The sequence below is a fragment of the Papio anubis genome, chromosome 19, assembly GCF_008728515.1.
Source record: "Papio anubis isolate 15944 chromosome 19, Panubis1.0, whole genome shotgun sequence".
NCBI lineage: Eukaryota > Metazoa > Chordata > Mammalia > Primates > Cercopithecidae > Papio > Papio anubis.
The window spans coordinates 27,262,111-27,281,381 of record NC_044994.1 but is presented as its reverse complement, the minus strand read 5'-3'; the positions used below and the strand labels follow the sequence as shown (position 1 = coordinate 27,281,381).

At 41.9% G+C, this 19,271-nt stretch overlaps 2 protein-coding genes across 5 annotated transcripts in view; one reads left to right on the top strand and one right to left on the bottom strand.

Annotated features, from left to right (window-relative positions):
• The window catches only part of LOC101008249 (zinc finger protein 271), a 38,752-nt gene extending 33,741 nt beyond the window's left edge, over nt 1-5,011 (bottom strand). The window contains exons 1-2 of the mRNA XM_031658780.1: nt 4,900-5,011; nt 3,938-4,790 (exon numbers count right to left, since the gene is read on the bottom strand). The gene's annotated coding sequence lies outside the window, so the exon portion shown is untranslated. The remainder of the gene's footprint in view (nt 1-3,937; nt 4,791-4,899) is intronic.
• ZSCAN30 (zinc finger and SCAN domain containing 30) overlaps nt 1-19,271 on the top strand; it is a 35,279-nt gene that overhangs the window by 12,661 nt on the left and 3,347 nt on the right. For 2 of the 4 annotated variants that reach the window (XM_017951664.3, XM_003914299.5), the window contains exons 2-3: nt 9,269-9,779; nt 10,069-10,207. In XM_017951664.3, coding sequence (XP_017807153.1) covers nt 9,372-9,779; nt 10,069-10,207 — 547 coding nt within the window. In that variant the 5' untranslated portion in view covers nt 9,269-9,371. Of the gene's footprint in view, nt 1-4,910; nt 5,121-9,268; nt 9,780-10,068; nt 10,208-19,271 lie in introns of those variants that run through there. The other 2 variants (XM_021930083.2, XM_021930084.2) reach the window with 2 other exon arrangements.

Below are 19,271 nucleotides of genomic sequence, written 5' to 3'. Positions count from 1 at the left end.
ATGATTCTTTCTAGGAGTACCTTCGGCCGGGCACAGTGGCTCACCCCTGTAATCCCAGCACTTTGGGAGGCTGAGGCGGACAGATATCGAGACCATCCTGGCTAACATGGTGAAACCCCGTCTCTACAAAAAAAAAAAAAAAAAAAATAGCCAGGAATGGTGGCAGGTGCTTGTAGTCCCAGCTACTCAGGAGGCTGAAGCAGGAGAATGGTGGGAGGCAGACCTTGCAGTGAGCCGAGATCGCGCCACTGCACTCCAGCCTGAGCAACAAAGCGGGACTCCATCTCAAAAAATAAAATAAAATAAAGAAGAGGAGTAACTTCAAATTATTTCCACGTCAGTTTTTCATGGAAATTCCTGATAAAAGATAACCTGGCAAACGAGATAAGAACAACCAGCAGAAACAATTGATGATAGAAGTAGAATCACTGGAGTTTCTTATGTTAGGATAGTTAGATTTGGCTAAAATACTGTTTGGGTACATAAAAGACAAGATTGAGAAGAATTTGACAGAAAACCAGAAGCTATTTTTAGAATGACTTATTAGACTTTAATTCCTGATTTCATTAAGCTACAATTATAAAAACAGTGTGATACTGGCATAAGAATAGACATACAGACAAATGAAATAGAGCACTCAGAAGTAAACCCTCACACATATGGTCAATTGATTTTTAACAAGGGTGCTAAGACCATTCAATGGTGGAAATGGTGGCCTTTTCATGAAATGATACTGGGAAAACTGGATACATACAATGGAATGAAGTTGGGTTCTTGCCTTACACCATATACAGAAATTAAAAATGGATTAAAGGTACTCTTATAGTAGCATTATTCAAAATAGCCAAAAGGTCAAAGCCACCCAAGTGTCCATTAACAGATGAATGGATAAATAAAACGTGGTATATACATGCAATGGTATATTATTCAGCCCTAAAAAGAAAGACAAATCTGACATATACTACAACATGGATAAACCTGGAGACATTAAGTAAAATAAGCCAGTCACAAAAAGGCAAATATTGTATGATCCCACTTATTTGAGGTACTTAAGAGTAATCAGATTTATAGAGACAGAAAGTAGAATGGTGGTTTCCAGGGGCTCGGGAGAGGCAGAAATGGGGAATCACTGTTTAATTGGTATGGAGTTTCAGTTTGGGAAGATGAAAAAGTTCTGGAGATGGATGTTTGTGAAGGTTGTACAACATTGTGAATGCACTTAATGCCACTGAAGTTGATATGGTTTGGCTCCGTGTCTCCACCCAGATCTCATCTTGAATTGTACTCCCATAATTCCCATGTATTGTGGGAGGGAACCGGTGAGAGAGAATTAAATCATGGGGGTAGTTTCCCCCATACTGTTCTGGTGGAAGTGAATAAGTCTCATGAGATCTGATGGTTTGATAAGGGGAAACACATTTTGCTTGGCTGTCATTCTCCCTCTTGCTGTTGTCATGTGAGACATGCCTTTCACCTTCCACCATGTTTGTGAGACCTCCCCAGCTACATGGAACTGTAAGTCCAGTTAAATCTCTTTCTTTTGTAAATTGCCCAGTCTCGGGTATATCTTTATCAGCAGCGTGAAAATGGACGAATACAGAAGTGTACACTTAAAAATGGTTAAAATGGTAAATTTAATGGCATGTGTGTGTTACCATAAAAATCTTTCTAAAATGGGCGGGGCGTGGTGACTCACGCCTGTAATCCCAGCACTTTGGGAGGCCGAGGCAGGTGGATCATTTGAGGTCAGGAGTTCGAGACCAGCATGACTAACATGGTGAAAGCCCATCTCTACTAAAAATATAAACAATCATTCAGGTGGTAGTGGCCTGCGCCTGTAATCCCAGCGAGACTGAGACTGGAGAATTGCTTGACCCTAGGAGGCAGAGGTTGCAGTGAGCTGAGATCACGCCACTCCACTCCAGTCTAGGCAAGAGAGTGAGACCCTATCTCAAAAAATAAATAAAATAAAACAAAATAATGGATATGAACTTGAACCAAAAAGAAATTCTGAATTAAAAAATTCAATTACAGAAATTGAGAACTCAAGGGATATGTTTAAAAGTTCATTATCACTGAAGAAAGAATTAGTGATCTGAAAAATAGGTAGTAAAATATGCAAATGAGAAACAAAAATGAAAAAGAGCAGATAAGAGATACAGAGGATATGGTGTGTAAGTGTAACAGGTTACTGAAGCCCCACAGCAAAGAAGGGCAGACAAGGTATCTGTTCCCTTGTTCCCCTATTCCTGCCTTCTTTTTATTAAGATATTTTAAAAGTCAATTTATCTATTATTGCAAAGATAGATAGTACAGAGACATCCCATATACCTTCACACTCATTTCTCTTTATTAACATCTTTCATTGATATGACATATTTGTCAAAATTAGTTGACCAAAATTGATGCTTCATTATCTAAAGCCCATGCATTATTCAGATGTTAATACATTTTTTAAAAGAAAATAAATAAATGATAGAGAAATGTTTATTATTGATGAAGTCGCTAATTTTCTTAGGTATATATCACTCTCCCCTCCCCACCCCACAGTGTTAGCAAATATTGGTATTCATCTGTTCATTAAAAATGGGGAAATTGAGTACTTACATTAAAAAGTGTGTTGCTAGATCTTTTTAGGGAATGAACAAATTGAGTATGTTCTGTATATAAATCTTATGGGCTTTTTACATAGAAGACAATTTTACAGTCTTTTTTGGGGGGGGGCACTCATTTTATCTGCTTCATTAGAAACTGCTAATGTTTACTTTGTTCATTTCACTCATTGGGTTCTTTTTAACCAGTATAGGCTAGCTTCACTGTCCAGTATGGAACCACTAATCCCATGTGGCAATTTAAATGTAAATTAATTAAAATTCAATGAAATGAAAATTTTACTTCCTCAGTTCCTATCAGCCATATATCAAGTGAGCAAGTATATGTAAACCTACTCCCAGAGGTTGAGAGAGCTGAGCTGACAAATGCAGTTTCTCAGAAGGAAACATTTGGTAGGCACAAAGGGACCTAAGATGGTGGATCCCCATACCTGCCCTGCGGGAATTATTCTTTCTATAGCAAGCTTTTTTTTTTTTTGGTAAAACATGTGCAGCTGGTCATGTCTGAGACCCTCTTGCAAAACTCTGACCAGTGGGAAAATTAGATCAGGATCTTTACGAGGGGGTTTCTATGCTACAGATATTGTTTCTTGATGAGGGGTTATCTATGTTATAGGCATTGTTTCTTGACCTTGCTGGGGGAATGCCTTGGTATGCAAGAGTCAAACACTGGTTATTATGATGTTTCACTTCAAGATGGCATTACTCTTGTCATGCAACAGGCTGCTTTCCTACACATAGCCATGTATGGCTAATGGCTTTCATATTGGATGGTAGATACAGAACATAACTTGAAGTCGTCTCTTCCAGTCATTGGCTGTCGTAACATTCTTCAAAATCTGGCTCAACTGTACCACCTTTGTGGTCTGAATCATCTGACACAAACATCTTCAACTTCTCCTCTCTCTCTTGCAGTATTTCTGTCCTCACTCACCCTCCACTTTCCTCCTATTCAGGAACAAATCACTTCCTTCTTTTCTGAAACAAACAACTTCACCAGCCTATCTGGTCTCATTCCCTCCCCATCAGCGGTATCCCTTTTCTTCCATCTTCAATTTCTAGTGCCTACTAAACTTTACCTTTTCTTTTCTAGAAATTAGCTCTCCACTACCCTTGAAAAAAAGAATACTTTAAATTCGGTTGCTTAGTTCAACCAATATCCTTTTTCCTTTCTTGCAGTATCACAATTCTCAAAAGAGATTATTGTCTATTTTCAGTCTTACCAACTCTTCTGAACCACTGGAAAGGAGAGTCCACAGGTAACATCTCTCTCTCTTGCCCTCCTCTGTCATTCCCCCTAATTCCACCATCAGCTTAGTTCTCACCTTCTTTCGGCTCTCTGCAGCATCTGCTAGTCACCTGTTCCCTCTCCTGAAACACTGCTGCTTTTATGATGTTTGAACCATCTGGGCGCTCCGTAAGTAGCTCCTCTTCTCGAACTCCTTTTCCTCCCCCATTCCAAAACGTTACTATTTCACAATCCCGTTTATTTTCCAAAAGACCTCCCTTGGAGGCGATGTCATGCCTTGCCCTATTTTCAATCATATTTTCACAGATTATTACATTTTGCTAAATTCATGTGTTACCTGTATTCTTTCATCTCTTTTGCCCTTTAATCCACTCTATACGGTACAGACACCGCCCTGAACACCGTTCTAGCCATGTTATATGTGAATAGCCTGCACTGATGATTCAATGCATTGCTAACACGTGAGCCTGGTATTTGACACTCTCCACAGCGTAACTCACTCTAACCAGCCCCTTGGCCTAGTTTCTGGCCAGCCAAGATGTTGGGCCAATTCCGAGCTTGCCCTGAACCCCGCCCCGCTGTGCCTTGGCTCCTGCCGCTTCCTACGCGGGAAACCCGTGGCGCTCCTCCTCCTGTGTCAGCATCCAGCACGCGGCCATGCGCAGCTCGAGGGCAGAGTCCACGACGAAATTCCTACGAGCTTCTCCTGCCCCGCATCCCACCGGGACCCCTCCGCAGCACCTGGCGTCCTCGGCATTCCTGGGCAGGACCCGTCCCCGCCCCAGCCCTCCCGCAGCTCCTAGGACTGTCGTCTTCGCAGTCAGCACGTCTGCGGTGAGCGTGGTCAGCTCCTCTTCCTCTCAGAATGTAGAGATCATGGGTTCTCGGTGTTTATTTTCTCGATGGTATTTTCTCTATGGTATCCCAGCCTGCGACAGAACGAGGAAAAATATGTTTGGATATATACGTATATTTTTATATATTTAAAAAATATATCGAATATATAATTATATTTAATATGTATCTTATGCTCCCCACCCTTTCAGCAGCGCGTCAACCGTTCGGATTCTGCGATGCCCCCGCCAGGTCTGAGCCGGACCCGCGCCCCTACCCGCGAGACCCGATCCGCGCCCGCCACAGAGCTGCGGTCCTCCGGGCTCCTAGAGGGGCGTCCCCCGCCCCTACTTCCGGCGCGCGTGCGGCGGGGCGTTGCTCTCCCTCCGCGGGGTGGGTGCCTCCCGCCGCCGGTAGAGCGAAGGGTGAGTGGGGCGGTTTAGCAGGGCGGTCCTGGCTGCTTCCCAAAACCGCCCGTATCCCGCATCAGGCCTCCGCTCCGCCTGTCTTCGACGCCCCGGCTGTGTCTGGGGTCCTGCCCGCCGCTCCGTAGGTCAATCCCGCCATCCGTTTCCACTTGCCCGCTCAGCCACCCGCCTTTTCGGTCAGCTGACGCCTCAGGCGCTTACCCAGCGTGTCCTGTGTCGGGTTGCAAGCTCAGGAGACTGACACGCTCCAGTGGGCTCCTTCCTGCCACTTCTCACGCAGCGCTTTTGAGACGGGCCTCGGCCTGCCTCTTGACTCCCCGAGTCTGGGTTAGATCCTTTCTCGGTCACTCTCGGAACACCTTCTGCCTTCCCCTTTGTAATTTTTGTCACAATTAAATTAGGTAATGCTTTCTGTTTAACGTCTGCCTCTCTCTACTATTTTTAAGTTCTGTAATGGCAAAGACGCTGTCTTGTTCGTAACTCTTTGGTCAGCACCTGGCACAAATACCTGCACAAATAGGCACTCAAATATGAAATGTGAGAAAAACAAAGGCCCTCTTCTGAAGGGCTCTTTGATTTGATGGGGAGTCCAGATGTGAAAAGGCATTTTGGCAGAGTAGGCGTCTAAGTAAGGACTCTGGAGTCAGATTATTTGGTTTCTAAACAGTCCAGACTACATCACTTACAAGCTACATGACCTGGAACAAATTATGTAACTTCTCTCGTCTTCAATTGAACGGTTGAACTTACACCATAGAGTGCTCTGAAGATGAAATAAGACACGTAAAGCTGGTAGACAGGGCCTGACTCTGTAATGAAGCCTCAGCGTTTTCTATTACAATTAAGCAAACAGATACATTATAGTATCTGTTACATTATAATGCAGATACATTATAATAGCAGTGATGCTGCTACAGTCAGGATTGTCCAAAAGTACCCTGGAGTTTCCATCTGGGTTGCTTGGGCTAGCATTGGGGACTGACTTTCTCCCAAAGGGAAGGGCTGTACCTAAGCTCACGTTGGCTAGAAGGTTTTTGTTTTTACTTTTAAAAAAACTGGTCAGAAGAATGTGATCAGATTTACAATCTGTAAAGATCACTGTGGTTACAATGTAGCATACAGACTGATGGGGACTGAGTGAATGTGGGGAGCCAGTTGATGAGTTCTTGTGCAATGTGACAGGATAGTTGCTGGGATGAAGATGGTTGCAAGATGGGGAAGAGCAGATTCTTGAAGAGAAAGTAAAATCAACAGGATTTAAAGGAAGGAAGGAGGTGGGGGAAAGGACCATGTTAGGAATGCTTCCACGTTTCTGGCTATGCAGCCAAATGGATGTTCCTGTTTCTTGAGAGGGACCCCTGGCAGAGGAGTAGGTTTAGGGTGGGAAGAATCACGAGTTGGTTATGCATGTGCTGAGTTTGAGGTCCTTTTGAGAAATTCAAGAGTAGTTATGGTGGGAGTGAAGAACCGTGGGTAATAGGTCAGGAGTTCAGATAGGAGGTCTAGACTGGATGGTAACCGAAGGTTAGAATGAGGTGGCCTAGGAGGAAAGTAGAGAGTGACAATAGAGGACTTAGGGCTCGCCTGATGGACTGATGTAGTGGAGGCTGGACCTGTGAAGGAGATGGGGAAGGAGCAGAGGTCAAGTCTTTATGACCAAGATCTCCCTCAGCCACATACCCATGGAGGACTAGTTGGTGAGGCATAATATTTACAATAAAATTGAATAATATAACATATGGAATTTAAAAGGCAAAGTACATAACATAGACTAATGGTCACTAACTGAAGAACATACATTAATGTGACGTAGCTCTTGAGAAATGCTATGTCCACATCCATGCACAGATCTGACAATGCATTGGTTGTCACAAAATTTCATTAAAAACTTTTATTTTCCTATTACCCTGCTCAGAGTAAGATATGAAATTTTTAAAATGTCTATTGTCACATAATAAGAACTAAATGTGTGTAGTATTTTTTTTTTTTTTTAATAGGGATGGGGTCTCACTCTGTCAGGCTGGAGTTCAGTAAAGCGATCATGCTTACTGTAGCCTCGACCTCCCAGTCTCAAGTAGTCCTCCCAACTCAGCCTCCTGAGTAGCTGGGACCACAGGTGAATGCCACTACACCTGGCTAATTTTTAAATGTTTTGTGGGGATGGGATCTTACTATGTTGCCCAGGCTGGTCTCAAACTTCTGAACTCAAGTGATTCTCCTGCCTTTGGCTTCCCAAAATGCTGGGATTACAGGCATAAGCCACTGTGCTTGGTCTCTAGTATTTTACACTAAAAAATTAAGAGGAGAAATATCCCCAGGTTTCTTGTGTTTAGATGTGTATGAAAAATCTATTAATATCTGGCAAAGCACAGCTTAGGAGATGCTGCTTTGTAGGCATCTCAGACCTGACTTTCTTAATGAATAGCTCAGCAAATAGCACCATCATCCTTTAGTCACAAGGGCCAGCCACAAACTTGAGTCTTTGACCCCTCTCTCTTCCAAACCCTTATACAGTGTGTCAAGTCCTGTCAAATCTCCCATCTTTTTGTCTTTTGCCTCCCGTGGCTCAGTCTCTCACTGTCTGTCTCCTGAATGGTTGCAACAAACACCTTCCCATGTCTTCTCCACACCACTCTCTAGGTGAGCACACAGACCTTCCAGCCATCACTGTGGCCATGCGGATCAAATGCAAATTCTGTAGTACAACCTCTCAGACCTCCTCTTTCACCATTCATTAACTATACCCCAGGGTCTGGCGCAGGGCCCTGACCCATGGAGATTCTGACTCAGGAAGTCTGCTTTGGGGTTCATGATTCATGGCTGATTTTGAGCAGCAGTCAGAAGTGACAACCATTAGTCTGGTCTCCCCAAACTACCTTCAGTTTCCTCAGTGAGCCACATTCTCTCATACCTGTTTTCTCTTTGCCTGAGTGACCTTCCTCTCCATCTCACTCAGCTCACTCAAACTCTGGGAGATGTCTCCTCCAGGCAGTTCTTTCTAGGTCTTCCCATCCCTCTCTCCTTGGTCTTGGTCAGTCATCTTTCCCTTTTGCTACCTTGCCTACTTTGCTCCGTCCTTGGATTTATCATTGTGTTTACCTGTTGTTTTCCCATAATAAACTAAGAGTCCTTTGGTACAGATCTTTTAATTCTGAGACTGCTCTTTAGTACACTATCTAGCACACAGTAAATGCTGAAGTATTTGTTGAAATAATACATTTTTCTTTGTACTGTTTCAGAACCTTGTGACTTAAAAGTCAAGAGTAATTTTTCCTTGTTTCTACATTCGCCTTGCCCATTCTCCATGATCCCTTCCTAACATTTTTGCCATCATTTCTAATTTAGTGTCAACCAAGATTGTCCTGGGCATCAACCCATTCTGTAATAAAAAGAAGTAAAAAGAGCAAGTACTGTAGAGTTGAGCAACCTGGGTTCATGTCTTGATTTTGCTATTTACCAGTTTGTAGTCTTGGACAAAACTTGGCTTTTAAGAACCTTGGTTTCCTCATTTGTAAAATTGAGGTGATAATACCTCATGGTGTTATTGTCAAGCTCCAGTAAAATAGTATTTGTAAAGTGCTTGGCCCATAGTAGGTGTTTATTGAGTGTGAGTTCCCTTCTTTTGGGATGCCCCATAGCATAATAGAAAGAGCTAAAAACTTTGGTTGCAGAGCCCACTTCTGCTGCTCACTGGCTGGCTGTCTTTGGTCAGCTTATGACTCAGTAGCCTCGTTAGGAAAATGGGCATAATTTTGATTGTCCTTATAGAGTTGTTAGGGAAAGCATATAAAATTTATGTTAAGTATCCAGCTAGTGCTTAATAAAATGGTGGTTATTTCTGAGATGTAACCATATACTGTAGTGTTTTTCTTGCTTTCTATAATCTACAAGCACTATTTTATTATCCCTAATGTTGTTCCTAATAGTATTAGTAAAGGCCAAATTGATTTTGGCCATACTAACATTTTTCTTTCATATCCTGAAAAAATCCTGAGTCATCTCTAAATGTATCATTTATGTGGAAGTGCCCTGTTAATCAGTTTTCTTTACAGCACTATGCTCCCTGGCAACTGGGCTTCAAAAACCTGTGTTTATATTCCAAGTACCTATTTTCCCTGTGTAACGTGACCATTGTCTACCCTCAGGAGCATCCTGAGGAGTTGGAATTCAGAAGGAATCTCTCGGACGCAAATCTCCATCTCCTCCCTGCCTCACCTGGGCAGCCTTTTCAGACTATCTCTGCCCAGAATGTCAGGAGAGGCCACAGTCTTGGCCAACCATGCTCCAGAAGAACAGGAAGGACTTCTAATTGTCAAGGTTGAAGAAGAAAATTATGTTTTGGGCCAGGACTTTGGCCTTGAGGGAAACCCCTGGAGCCAAGAGGTATTCCGGCAGAAGTTCAGGCAGTTTAGTTACTCTGACTCCACTGGCCCTCGGGAGGCTCTGAGCCGGCTGCGAGAGCTTTGCTGGCAGTGGTTGAGGCCGGAGGTGCACTCCAAGGAGCAGATCCTGGAGCTGCTGGTGTTGGAGCAGTTCCTGGCCATCCTTCCTGAGGAGCTGCAAGCTTGGGTGCGGGAGCATCGGCCAGAGAATGGAGAGGAAGCTGTAATCATGCTGGAGGAGCTGGAAAAAGAACTGGAGGAGCCAAGGCAACAGGTAAGAAGTAGACATTTTTGTTTGTTTGTTTGATCTATTGTAAGTTAATGGGGAAGCCCTAATTATGACTGGGGCATTGACTCGGCTCTCAGAGAATTATACAGTTTCTTTCTTTTGGGTTATTAATTATTCGCTCATTGGGTTCCAGTCACTAGGGCTCTTAAGTCCTGTTTTTTTCTCTCGAATCATTTGAATGCGTTTTTGATTCTTCCTGTCCTGCACTGTTGATCTAGGAGTTTTCTGCTTGTGTATGCTCGGAATGATAGTGCTGGTACTTGATTACTCCTAGGACACAACTCATGACCAAGAAATGTTCTGGCAGGAAATGACATCCACAGGAGCAGTGAAGTCTCTGAATAGCCCGGTGCAGCCCTTAGAGAACCAGTGCAAGAGTGAGACTCAGGAGTCCCAGGCTTTCCAGGAGAGAGGTGAGAAGCCCCAGTCCATTTGGGGTTGATGATGGAGGTGAGAGCTATCATCTGTGGCACGGTTCATTTTCTTAATGACAGCCACTTGTGGCTATCACTAAGTATTGTGGAAAGCCTTCTTTGCCTAGAAATATTCTTTCTTAGGCGCTGCCTAGAATCTGAAATTCCAGTATCATTTATAACTTTGGGTTAAGAATTAAAGTCTTTAGTAAAATTCTCTAATACCCAGAATTATTTTTTTTCTTTTTCTTTTTCTTTTTTTTTTTTTAAGATGGGATCTCACTCTGTCACCCAGGCTAGAGTGCAGTGGTGCAACCACAGCTCACTGCAGCAGCCTTGAACCCCTGGGTTCAAGTGATCCTCCTGCCTCAGCCTCCAGTGTAGCTAGGACTACAGTCGTACACCACCATGCCTGGCTAAATATCCATAATATTCAAAGCTCAGTATTCTGTTATTTAATTTTGGTTTCATTGGCAAGACAGTCCCTAAGATGGAGATGAATACTTTATCAGTAATAGAAACCACATAATTACTTGAACAGGGAAAGTTTAATATTAAGAATTGTTAACTACTAAGTGTTATAACAAAAAGTCAAACTCAAAAGAATACAGGAATAACAGATATAGAGTGTCTCTAGGGCTGAGGCAGAACATCCAAGGTAAGAACAAATCTGCAGGTGGGTGCCACAACTTCCCCCTTCCTGCTGGGTCTGAGATCCAGGCTGGAGAGGGCACAGCCACAGCCCACTGAATGGAGATGCTACTGCAGTGCTGAGCTAGCGGAACTCACTGAGGAGCCACACTCTGCAGTGGTAGAAGCTCCCCATGGGGAGCTGACCTAGTACAGAACTTGCTAGGAAGCTACCCATAGGGATGGGGCCTTTGGAACTCACTGGGGTGTGCATTGCTGGGTGTCCCATGTGCTACAGAAACAAACACAAAGAACATGCCAGAACCAGGAAGAAAAGCCCTTTCTTCCAGTTCCTCTGCAACCCCCTCTATTGATAAAGCTCATATCATGCCAGCTGGCAAATATTCCAGTATCACAGACAGGGCAATGAAGGGTAGATTTGAAACTGAGGCAATAAATTGATAGCTGTCACAGATGCCAGGAATTAGAACTGAAAGGACTTTGATTATGTTATTGGCAAAATCATCCTTATGGGCAGCAGATATATCAGGCATACCAGCTTGTTCTCATTAATCTTTTGTTACATCTGACTACCCTTCTGATTTCGTCTTCACCAAGCAATCTTATTAATCCCATGAAGCTTAGCTGTAATAAGAAAATGCATTTGTTCAGTCTGGTCCATGTGATGGTTACATTACTCATTAATTCTCATTCTGTTTTTATTACTGAGTTTCACGGGCTTAGTTAATGAGAGTCTACCCCAAGAGATAAATCTATTTTTTGTATGATGATATAATTAGGTATATGAGGACATAAGCCCAAGGGCCAGACACTGGACCTCAGCAGTTCACCAAAGGAATCCATACCATCCATCCATTGAATTCTTCTGGGAAACTCTCTCCCAACCTTCCCCAGGCATCATACCCTGATACTACCATTAGCCAAGCAGGCCCTCTTAAGTATCTTCTGCACCAAGCAGGTGCTACATTAAAATGGGTTTTGAAAATTCATCGCAAGGAAATCAAGCTGTCTCTGTTTGCAGATGACATGATCCTATGTCTAGAAAACCCTATCATCTCAGCCCCAAAGCTTCTTAAACCAAGGAGCAATTGCAGCAAAGTCTCAGGATACAAAATTAATGTGCAAAAATCACAAGCATTCTTATATACAGATATTCCTATATCTCTATGTCTGTACTGCACACCTGTACAACAGTAGACAACCAGAGAGCCAAATCATGATTAACTGCCATTCACAATTGCTACAAAGAGAATAAAATACCTAGGAATACAGCTAACAAGGGAAGTGAAGGGCCTTTTCAAGAAGAACTACAGACTGCTGCTCAAGGAAATCAGAGAGGACACAAATGGAGAAACATTCCATGCTCATGGATGGGAAGAATCAATATCATGAAAATGGCCATACTGCCCAAAGTTATTTATAGATTCAGTGCTATTCCCATTAAACTACCATTGACATTCTTCACAGAATTAGAAAAAAAAATACTTTAAAATTCATATGGAACAAAGAAAAAAAAAGAGCCCTTATAGCCAAGACAATCCTAAGCAAAAAGAACAAAACTGGAGGCATCATGCCACCTGCCTTCAATCTGTACTACAAGGCTACTATAACCCAAACAGCATGGTACTGGTACAAAAACAGACACATAGACCAATGGAACAGAATAGAGGTCTGAGAAATAAGACAGCACATCTACAACCATTTGATATTTGACAAACCTGACAAAAACAAGCAATGGGGAAAGGATTACCTATTTGATAAATGGTGCTGGGAAAACTGGCTAGCCATATGCAGAAAATTGAAACTGCATCCTTTACACCTTATAGAAAAATTAACATGGACTAAAGACTTAAACGTAAAACCCAAAACTATAAAATCCCTAGAAAAAAATCTAGGCAATACTATTCAGGACATAGGCATGGGCAAAGATTTCATGATGAAAGTGTCAAAAGCAATTGCAACAGAAGCAAAAATTGACAAATGGGATGTAATTATACTAAAGAGCTTCTGCACAGCAAAAGAAACTATTATCAAAGTGAAGAGACAACCTATGAATGGGAGAAAATTTTTGCAATCTGTCCATCTGACAAAGGTCTAATATCCAGAATCTATAAGAAACTTAAACAAATTTACAAGAAAAAACCCCATTAAAAAGTGGGCAAAGGTCATGAACAGAGACCTCAAAAGAAGACATTTATACACCAAAAAATATAAAAAATAGCTCAACATCACTGATCATTAGAGAAATGCAGATCAAGACCACAATGAGAAACAATCTCACATCAGTCAGAATGGCGATTATTAAAAAGTCAAGAAACAACAGATGCTGGCAATGCTGTGGAGAAGTAGGAACACTTTTACAGTGTTGGTGGGAATGTAAATTAGTTCAACCATTGTGGAAGACAGTGTGGCAATTCCTCAAAGACCTAGAACCAGAAATACCATTTGACCCAGCAATCCCATTACTGGGTATATACTCAAAGGAATATAAATTATCCTATTATAAAGATACATGCATACATATGTTCATTGCAGCACTACTCACAATAGCAAAGACATGGAGTCAACTCAAATGCCACTAGTGATAGACTGGATAAAGAAAATGTGGTATGTATACGCCATTGAATACTGTGCAGCCATAAACAGGAATGAGATCATGTCCTTTGCAGGGACATAGATGGAGCCTGAAGCCATTATCCTCAGCAAACTAACACAGGAACAGAAAACCAAACACCACATGTTCTCACTTATAAGTGGGAGCTGAACAATGAGGACACATGGAAACAGGGAGGGGAACAACACACACTGGGGCCTGGGGGGTGGGAGAGAAAGCATCAGGATAAATATCTAATGCATGTGGGGCTTAATACCTAGGTGATGGGTTGATAGGTGCAGCAAACCACCATGGCACATGTTTACCTATGTAACAAACCTGCACATCCTGCACATGTATCCCGGAACTTAAATTTTTAAAAAAGAAAATTCATCTCATCAAGTCCCCTGCCTTAAATCAGGTAAATGTCGAAATCATTTAGGTAGATTATTTTTACCTTCTTTTTTTAAGATCTTAAGGAACAGAGACTGTGGTAAGTGCTTCTTGGGCTTTTTCATATTGGTATTTGTTATGGGATGAGTTGTGTCCCTCCAAAATTCATATGTTGAAGCTCTAACCCCCAGCCAGAACCTTAGAGTATGACTGCATTTTTTAAGAGAGAGAGTCTTTATAAAGGTTAAAATGGAGTCATTAGGGTTGGCCTTAATCCAAAATTATTGATGTCCTTAAAAGAAGAGGAGATTAGGACACAACACAGATCAAGGGATGACCTTGTGAGGACCTAGCAAGAAAGTGGCCATCTGTGGCCAGGTGCGGTGGCTTATGCCTGTAATCCCAGCACTTCAGGAGTTTGAGGCAGGCAGATTACTTGAGGTCAGGAGTTCGAGACCACTGTGAAACCCTGTCTTTATTAAAAACACAAAAATTAGCCGGGCATGGTGGTGCATGCCTGTAGTCCCAGCTACTTGGGAGGCTGAGACAGGAGGATCACCTGAGCCTGGAAGGTGGAGGTTGCAGTGAGCTGAGATTGCGCCACTGCACTCCAACCTGGGTGACAGAGTGAGACTGTCTCAACAACAACAAAAAAAGAAGAAGGTGGTCATCATCTGCAAGCCAAGGAGAGAGAAGAAACCAAACCTGCTGACACATTGATCTTGGACTTCTAGCCTCTAGAATTGTGAAAAAAGAGATTTCTATTGTTTACCACCCATTCTGTGGTATTTTGTTATGGAAGCCCTAGCAAACATATTGAAGTTCTTATGTCCATATGAAATACTCCCAGCTTTAATTTATTCATAATCCACTTTCTTTAGTTTAGAGTCCTCATAAAACACAATCTGTACTTGAATGCAGTGCACTTTGACCTTTTTTTTTTTTGAGACGGAGTCTTGCTCTGTCATCCAGGCTAGAGTGCAGTGGTGCAATCTCAGCTCACTGCAACCTCCACCTCCTGGGTTCAGGCGATTCTCTGGCCTCAGCCTCCCTAGTAGCTGGGACTGCAGGTGCCTGCCACCATGCCTGGCTAATTTTTGTATTTTTAGTAGAGACGGGGTTTCACCATATTGGTAAGACTGTTCTCGAACTCCTGACCTTGTTATCCACCTGCCTTGGCCTCCCAAAGTCCTGGGATTACAGGCATGAGCCACCGTGCGCAGCCCCCTGACCTTGTTTTAACTAAGCCTCTCACTCCCTCTGATCCCATCTTGTTTTGTCTGTCTGGATATCTTGCCATTTTTCTCTGTACATGCTTCAGTTTCTCCACATTCATCTGAAGTTTTGGGATCAAGACAAAATAAAATACTCTAATGAGGATCTGATTGATTTAAAATATATTCACCCTCCAACTGTTATCTGTTACATTTTTTAACTTTTTATTTGCTTATTACTTCATAGTGGCAGTATGTTGTTGATTCAGTCACCCTGTCAGTAATAGTGGTTCTATCTTTCCGATGTCCTTGGACTTAGCGAAATTTACTCATTCTCCATTTATGCATGGTCCCATGGCCATGAATGGCCTTGACTGGGTTCCTGTTAAGTCTGCTTATGCTAGTCTCTTTTCAGTCTTGAAAGTCTTAGCCCTGCCTCTGAAGAATTAATGTGGATCCTTTTACAGCTTTCACCTAGGTCATGAGGGTTAAATTGCTGGAGGGTCCCACTGTGATATGATTGTGAGAGTCACCATGCCATTTTTACAACCTTGAGTTATAAGTTTCTTGTAGGTGCTTCACGAGCCTTATAGTATGCCTTGCCAGAAGTAGAGCCTGAGATGCAGATTTGGATGCCGGTGATTTATTGAGGATGTGTTCTTCAGGAAAAATCTGTAATAGAGGGAGAAAAGCAGGATTAGGAAGGGAAAAGAGCAAGCAATGATGTGGTCTCAGTTACAATCTAGCCTTGGTCTAATTCTTGGAGCATTTCATGGGCCACTGAAGCATAATTGCACTGCAGAGTTGTCTCTTCTTGAGGCAGAGATGGGGCAATGAGGGTGGAAGTTACTTCCTGGGCCAAGTGGCTCTCATCAGCCAGGGTAATTCTCCACAGAAGGAAGCACCTCTGTATAGTTAGGAACTGTCTTAATCAGTTAGGACTGCTATAACAAAATACTATCAACTGAGTGGCTTGTAAACAACACGGATTTACTTCTCACAGTTCTGGAGGCTGAGAAGTTCAAGATCTTAGCAGCTTTGGTATTCGGTGAGGTCCCACTTTCTCATAGATGGCACCTTTTCACTGTGTCCTCACGCGGTGGAAGGGGCAAATGAGCACCCTATGGGCTATTTTATAAGGTCACTAAGCTCTCATGACCTAGTCACCTTCCAAATGGCCGCACTTCCTAATACCATCACCTTGGGGGTTAGGACTTCAACATATGAATTTTGGGGAGACACAGACATTCACATCATTGGAGGAGCCAACATTCACAGTGGCTGAGGGAAGGAGGCATCATATTGGTAAAGGGGAACTGGGTGGGCAGTGGAGCATCACTGACATAGCATTAAGGCTAAAAGCATACTCGTCAATATGCAACTGAAGGCCACATCCCTAGTTAAAAGGATTGTAAACTAAACAGGATGGAATTGCTCACTGAACTGCTGAGCTGGCAGAACTCACTGAGGAGCCACCCCAGAGAACAAGTAGGAAAAACAGGAGGTGTGTTAAACAGAAAAGCTAGCTGGGTGTAGTGGCTCGTGCCTGTAGTCCCAGCAATTTGGGAGGCTGAGGCAGGAGGATTGCTTGAGCCCAGGAGTTCAAGACCAGTCTAGGCAACATGGCAAGACCCCGTGTCTACAAAAAAAATTTAAAAATTAACTGGATGCAATGATGCGCACCTGTACTCTTAGTTACTGGGGAGACTGAGGTGGGAGGACCCCTTGAGTCCAGGATTTCAAGGCTGCAGTGACTGATAATTGTACCACTGAACTCCAGCCTGAGTGACAGAGCAAGACTCAGTTTCAAAAACAAACAAACAAACAACAACAACAACAAAAACAGAATAGCTCTTCTAACAGAGATACCTATGCCTTATTTCTCCTCCAAACAGCCTCCTGTAAATCTGTACTCCACCCTCCAGCCTCCAGACTTGGACCTGATTACGAATTAGTTTTCATTCTTGGGTAATATTAATTGGGTTATCTCTATGCAAGGATTTCTAAATAATCAAGTGACCATTTCTTATTGTAATCTTTTTTTTTGTTTTCTTTTTGAGACAGTCTTGTTGTGTCGTGAAGTGGTGTGATCTTGGTTCACTGCAACCTCCACGTCCCTGGTTCAAGTGATTTTCGTGCCTCAGCCTCCCAAGTAGCTGGGTTACAGGCGTGCACCACCATGCCTGGCTAATTTTTTATATTTTTAGTAGAGACGGGGTTTTGCCATGTTGGCCAGGTTGGTTTTGAACTCCCCTGGCCTCAAGTGATCTGCCTGTCTCAGCCTCCAAAAGTACTGGGATTACAGGTGTGAGCCACCGTGCCCAGCCTCTACTTGTAATCTCTATTTGTGTTTTCTAAGAATTACTCTAGTTAGTTATTTATTCCAATTTTTTAAATATAATAATAAATGTATAGTTGAACAAATAAAAATCTTGATGTCTTCCTGATGTATACATCTGAGGGCAAAGTTTTTCTCTGGTCTCATAATTTGACTTCATGTAGTTATAGAATTTGAAGATATATTTAAACACCATAAGTTACATTGCTTTTCTAATTTTCATTGCCCTTAATTTTGTCCCTACACAATTATATTGCCACTTTATACCCTATAATTGATACTCTTAATAATTTGACCTAGTTATTACTTTCAGAAAATTTCTCATTAGGTTGTCTGGTCTCTGACTTTAACCTATTTGGTACTTTTAATTTTTATTTTTCTATTGTATGCAAGTATATTTTTGATAAATGTTTTCTTTTTAAATAAATGAAACCGTGAATAATTTAAATTTCTATCTAAAATCCAAGGACAGTACGAATTTTAGAGGTGATGTTGTCTGTGTTTAATTTCTGGTAAGGAATGGGGAAACGGGAAGCCAGACAGCCCTCTGCTTTGATCAGGTATCAACTGTGGTGCTTTATTGTTGTGTTTGAAGTGTGAACACAATATCAGAAATAGGTATTCATTTTTATATAAAAGCATAATGCTTTTCCAAAGCCAAATTTAAATGATTTTTAAGTAATATTTTGTTTCAGTGCAACTATAGCCCTGCATCCTTCCAATAGGGAAGGCAGGTAGCATAAAGATTGCAAGCTTTGATGTTGAGAATGTTTATTTGAATCCAAACTCTTAACAATTATTAATTCTATGGCCTCACTTAACTTCTCTGAGCCTCAGTTTCCTGATCTGTAAAATGCATATACATTTAGAGGACTTTTGGGAAGATGTATTTTTCAGAATAAAATAATTCAAGTTATATCAGCCATTTCTAGTTACTAGAAATCTCTAGATATAACTAGTAGATGGCTGATAGAATATGCCCCATCTCTAGTAGCCTTCTATTATGAGTTACTGTAGTTATCTAGAAAGAATTCCAGTAACTCATAACAGGAGACTACTAGAGATGGGGCATGTTTTGTGAGAGCCAGAAGGTTTGGCTCTGGGCAGTCATGTTTTTATGTATAAATGCTCAAGGAAGGAGTTGTCTCCATCCCCTTCTTTGACACTTACACATTTTAAAAAGTAAAACTATAAGATTCTTTTGTATTCCATGGATGATTTAGGTGAAAATTTTTTTTAATGGTAAAAAAAATTCCCACCTGACCTGAGAATGAGTCAGGAACCTGTATTTCTTTTCTCTGGGTCTGTGTCTTACTCCGTTTGCTTATAATTATTTGATTCATTTGGAACCTATCAGAATCTGAAATCACCTTAATGCTTTCTAGTTCCTGCTCACCTACCTCTGTTCAGTGCTAACTCCCAAAGCATTTCCTAATCATATCTTCTGCTCTCCTATGTTGCTAGAAGACCACAGATTTAAGACTCTTAGGTATCTTTCTTTATCCTGATCATTCCTTTTAATTTTTTTTTCCGATTATCTCATTACCTAAAAACGTATCTTCTCTAACCCAAGACTGTCTCCCAGCTTCCTGGTTTATCACCCATATTCCTGTTTGTCACCATTCCCTCTAACTGATGTATTTCCTTGTTCACCATCCCTCTTCTCCAATACTAATTCATTTATTTGTCTACCTTACTCTCTGAGGGTGTCATATTTTGCTACCCTAGGTCCCTTCTCTGAATTCTAGATTGGGAATCTAGTTTTGAGAACTATTTTCTAGTAGGTAAATACCTGTTTCATTGGGTTTATTTTGTGTTCCTGCTACGACAGTTTCCTTTCTTCTGTCATGGGAAGTAAATGATACTTGCACTTTC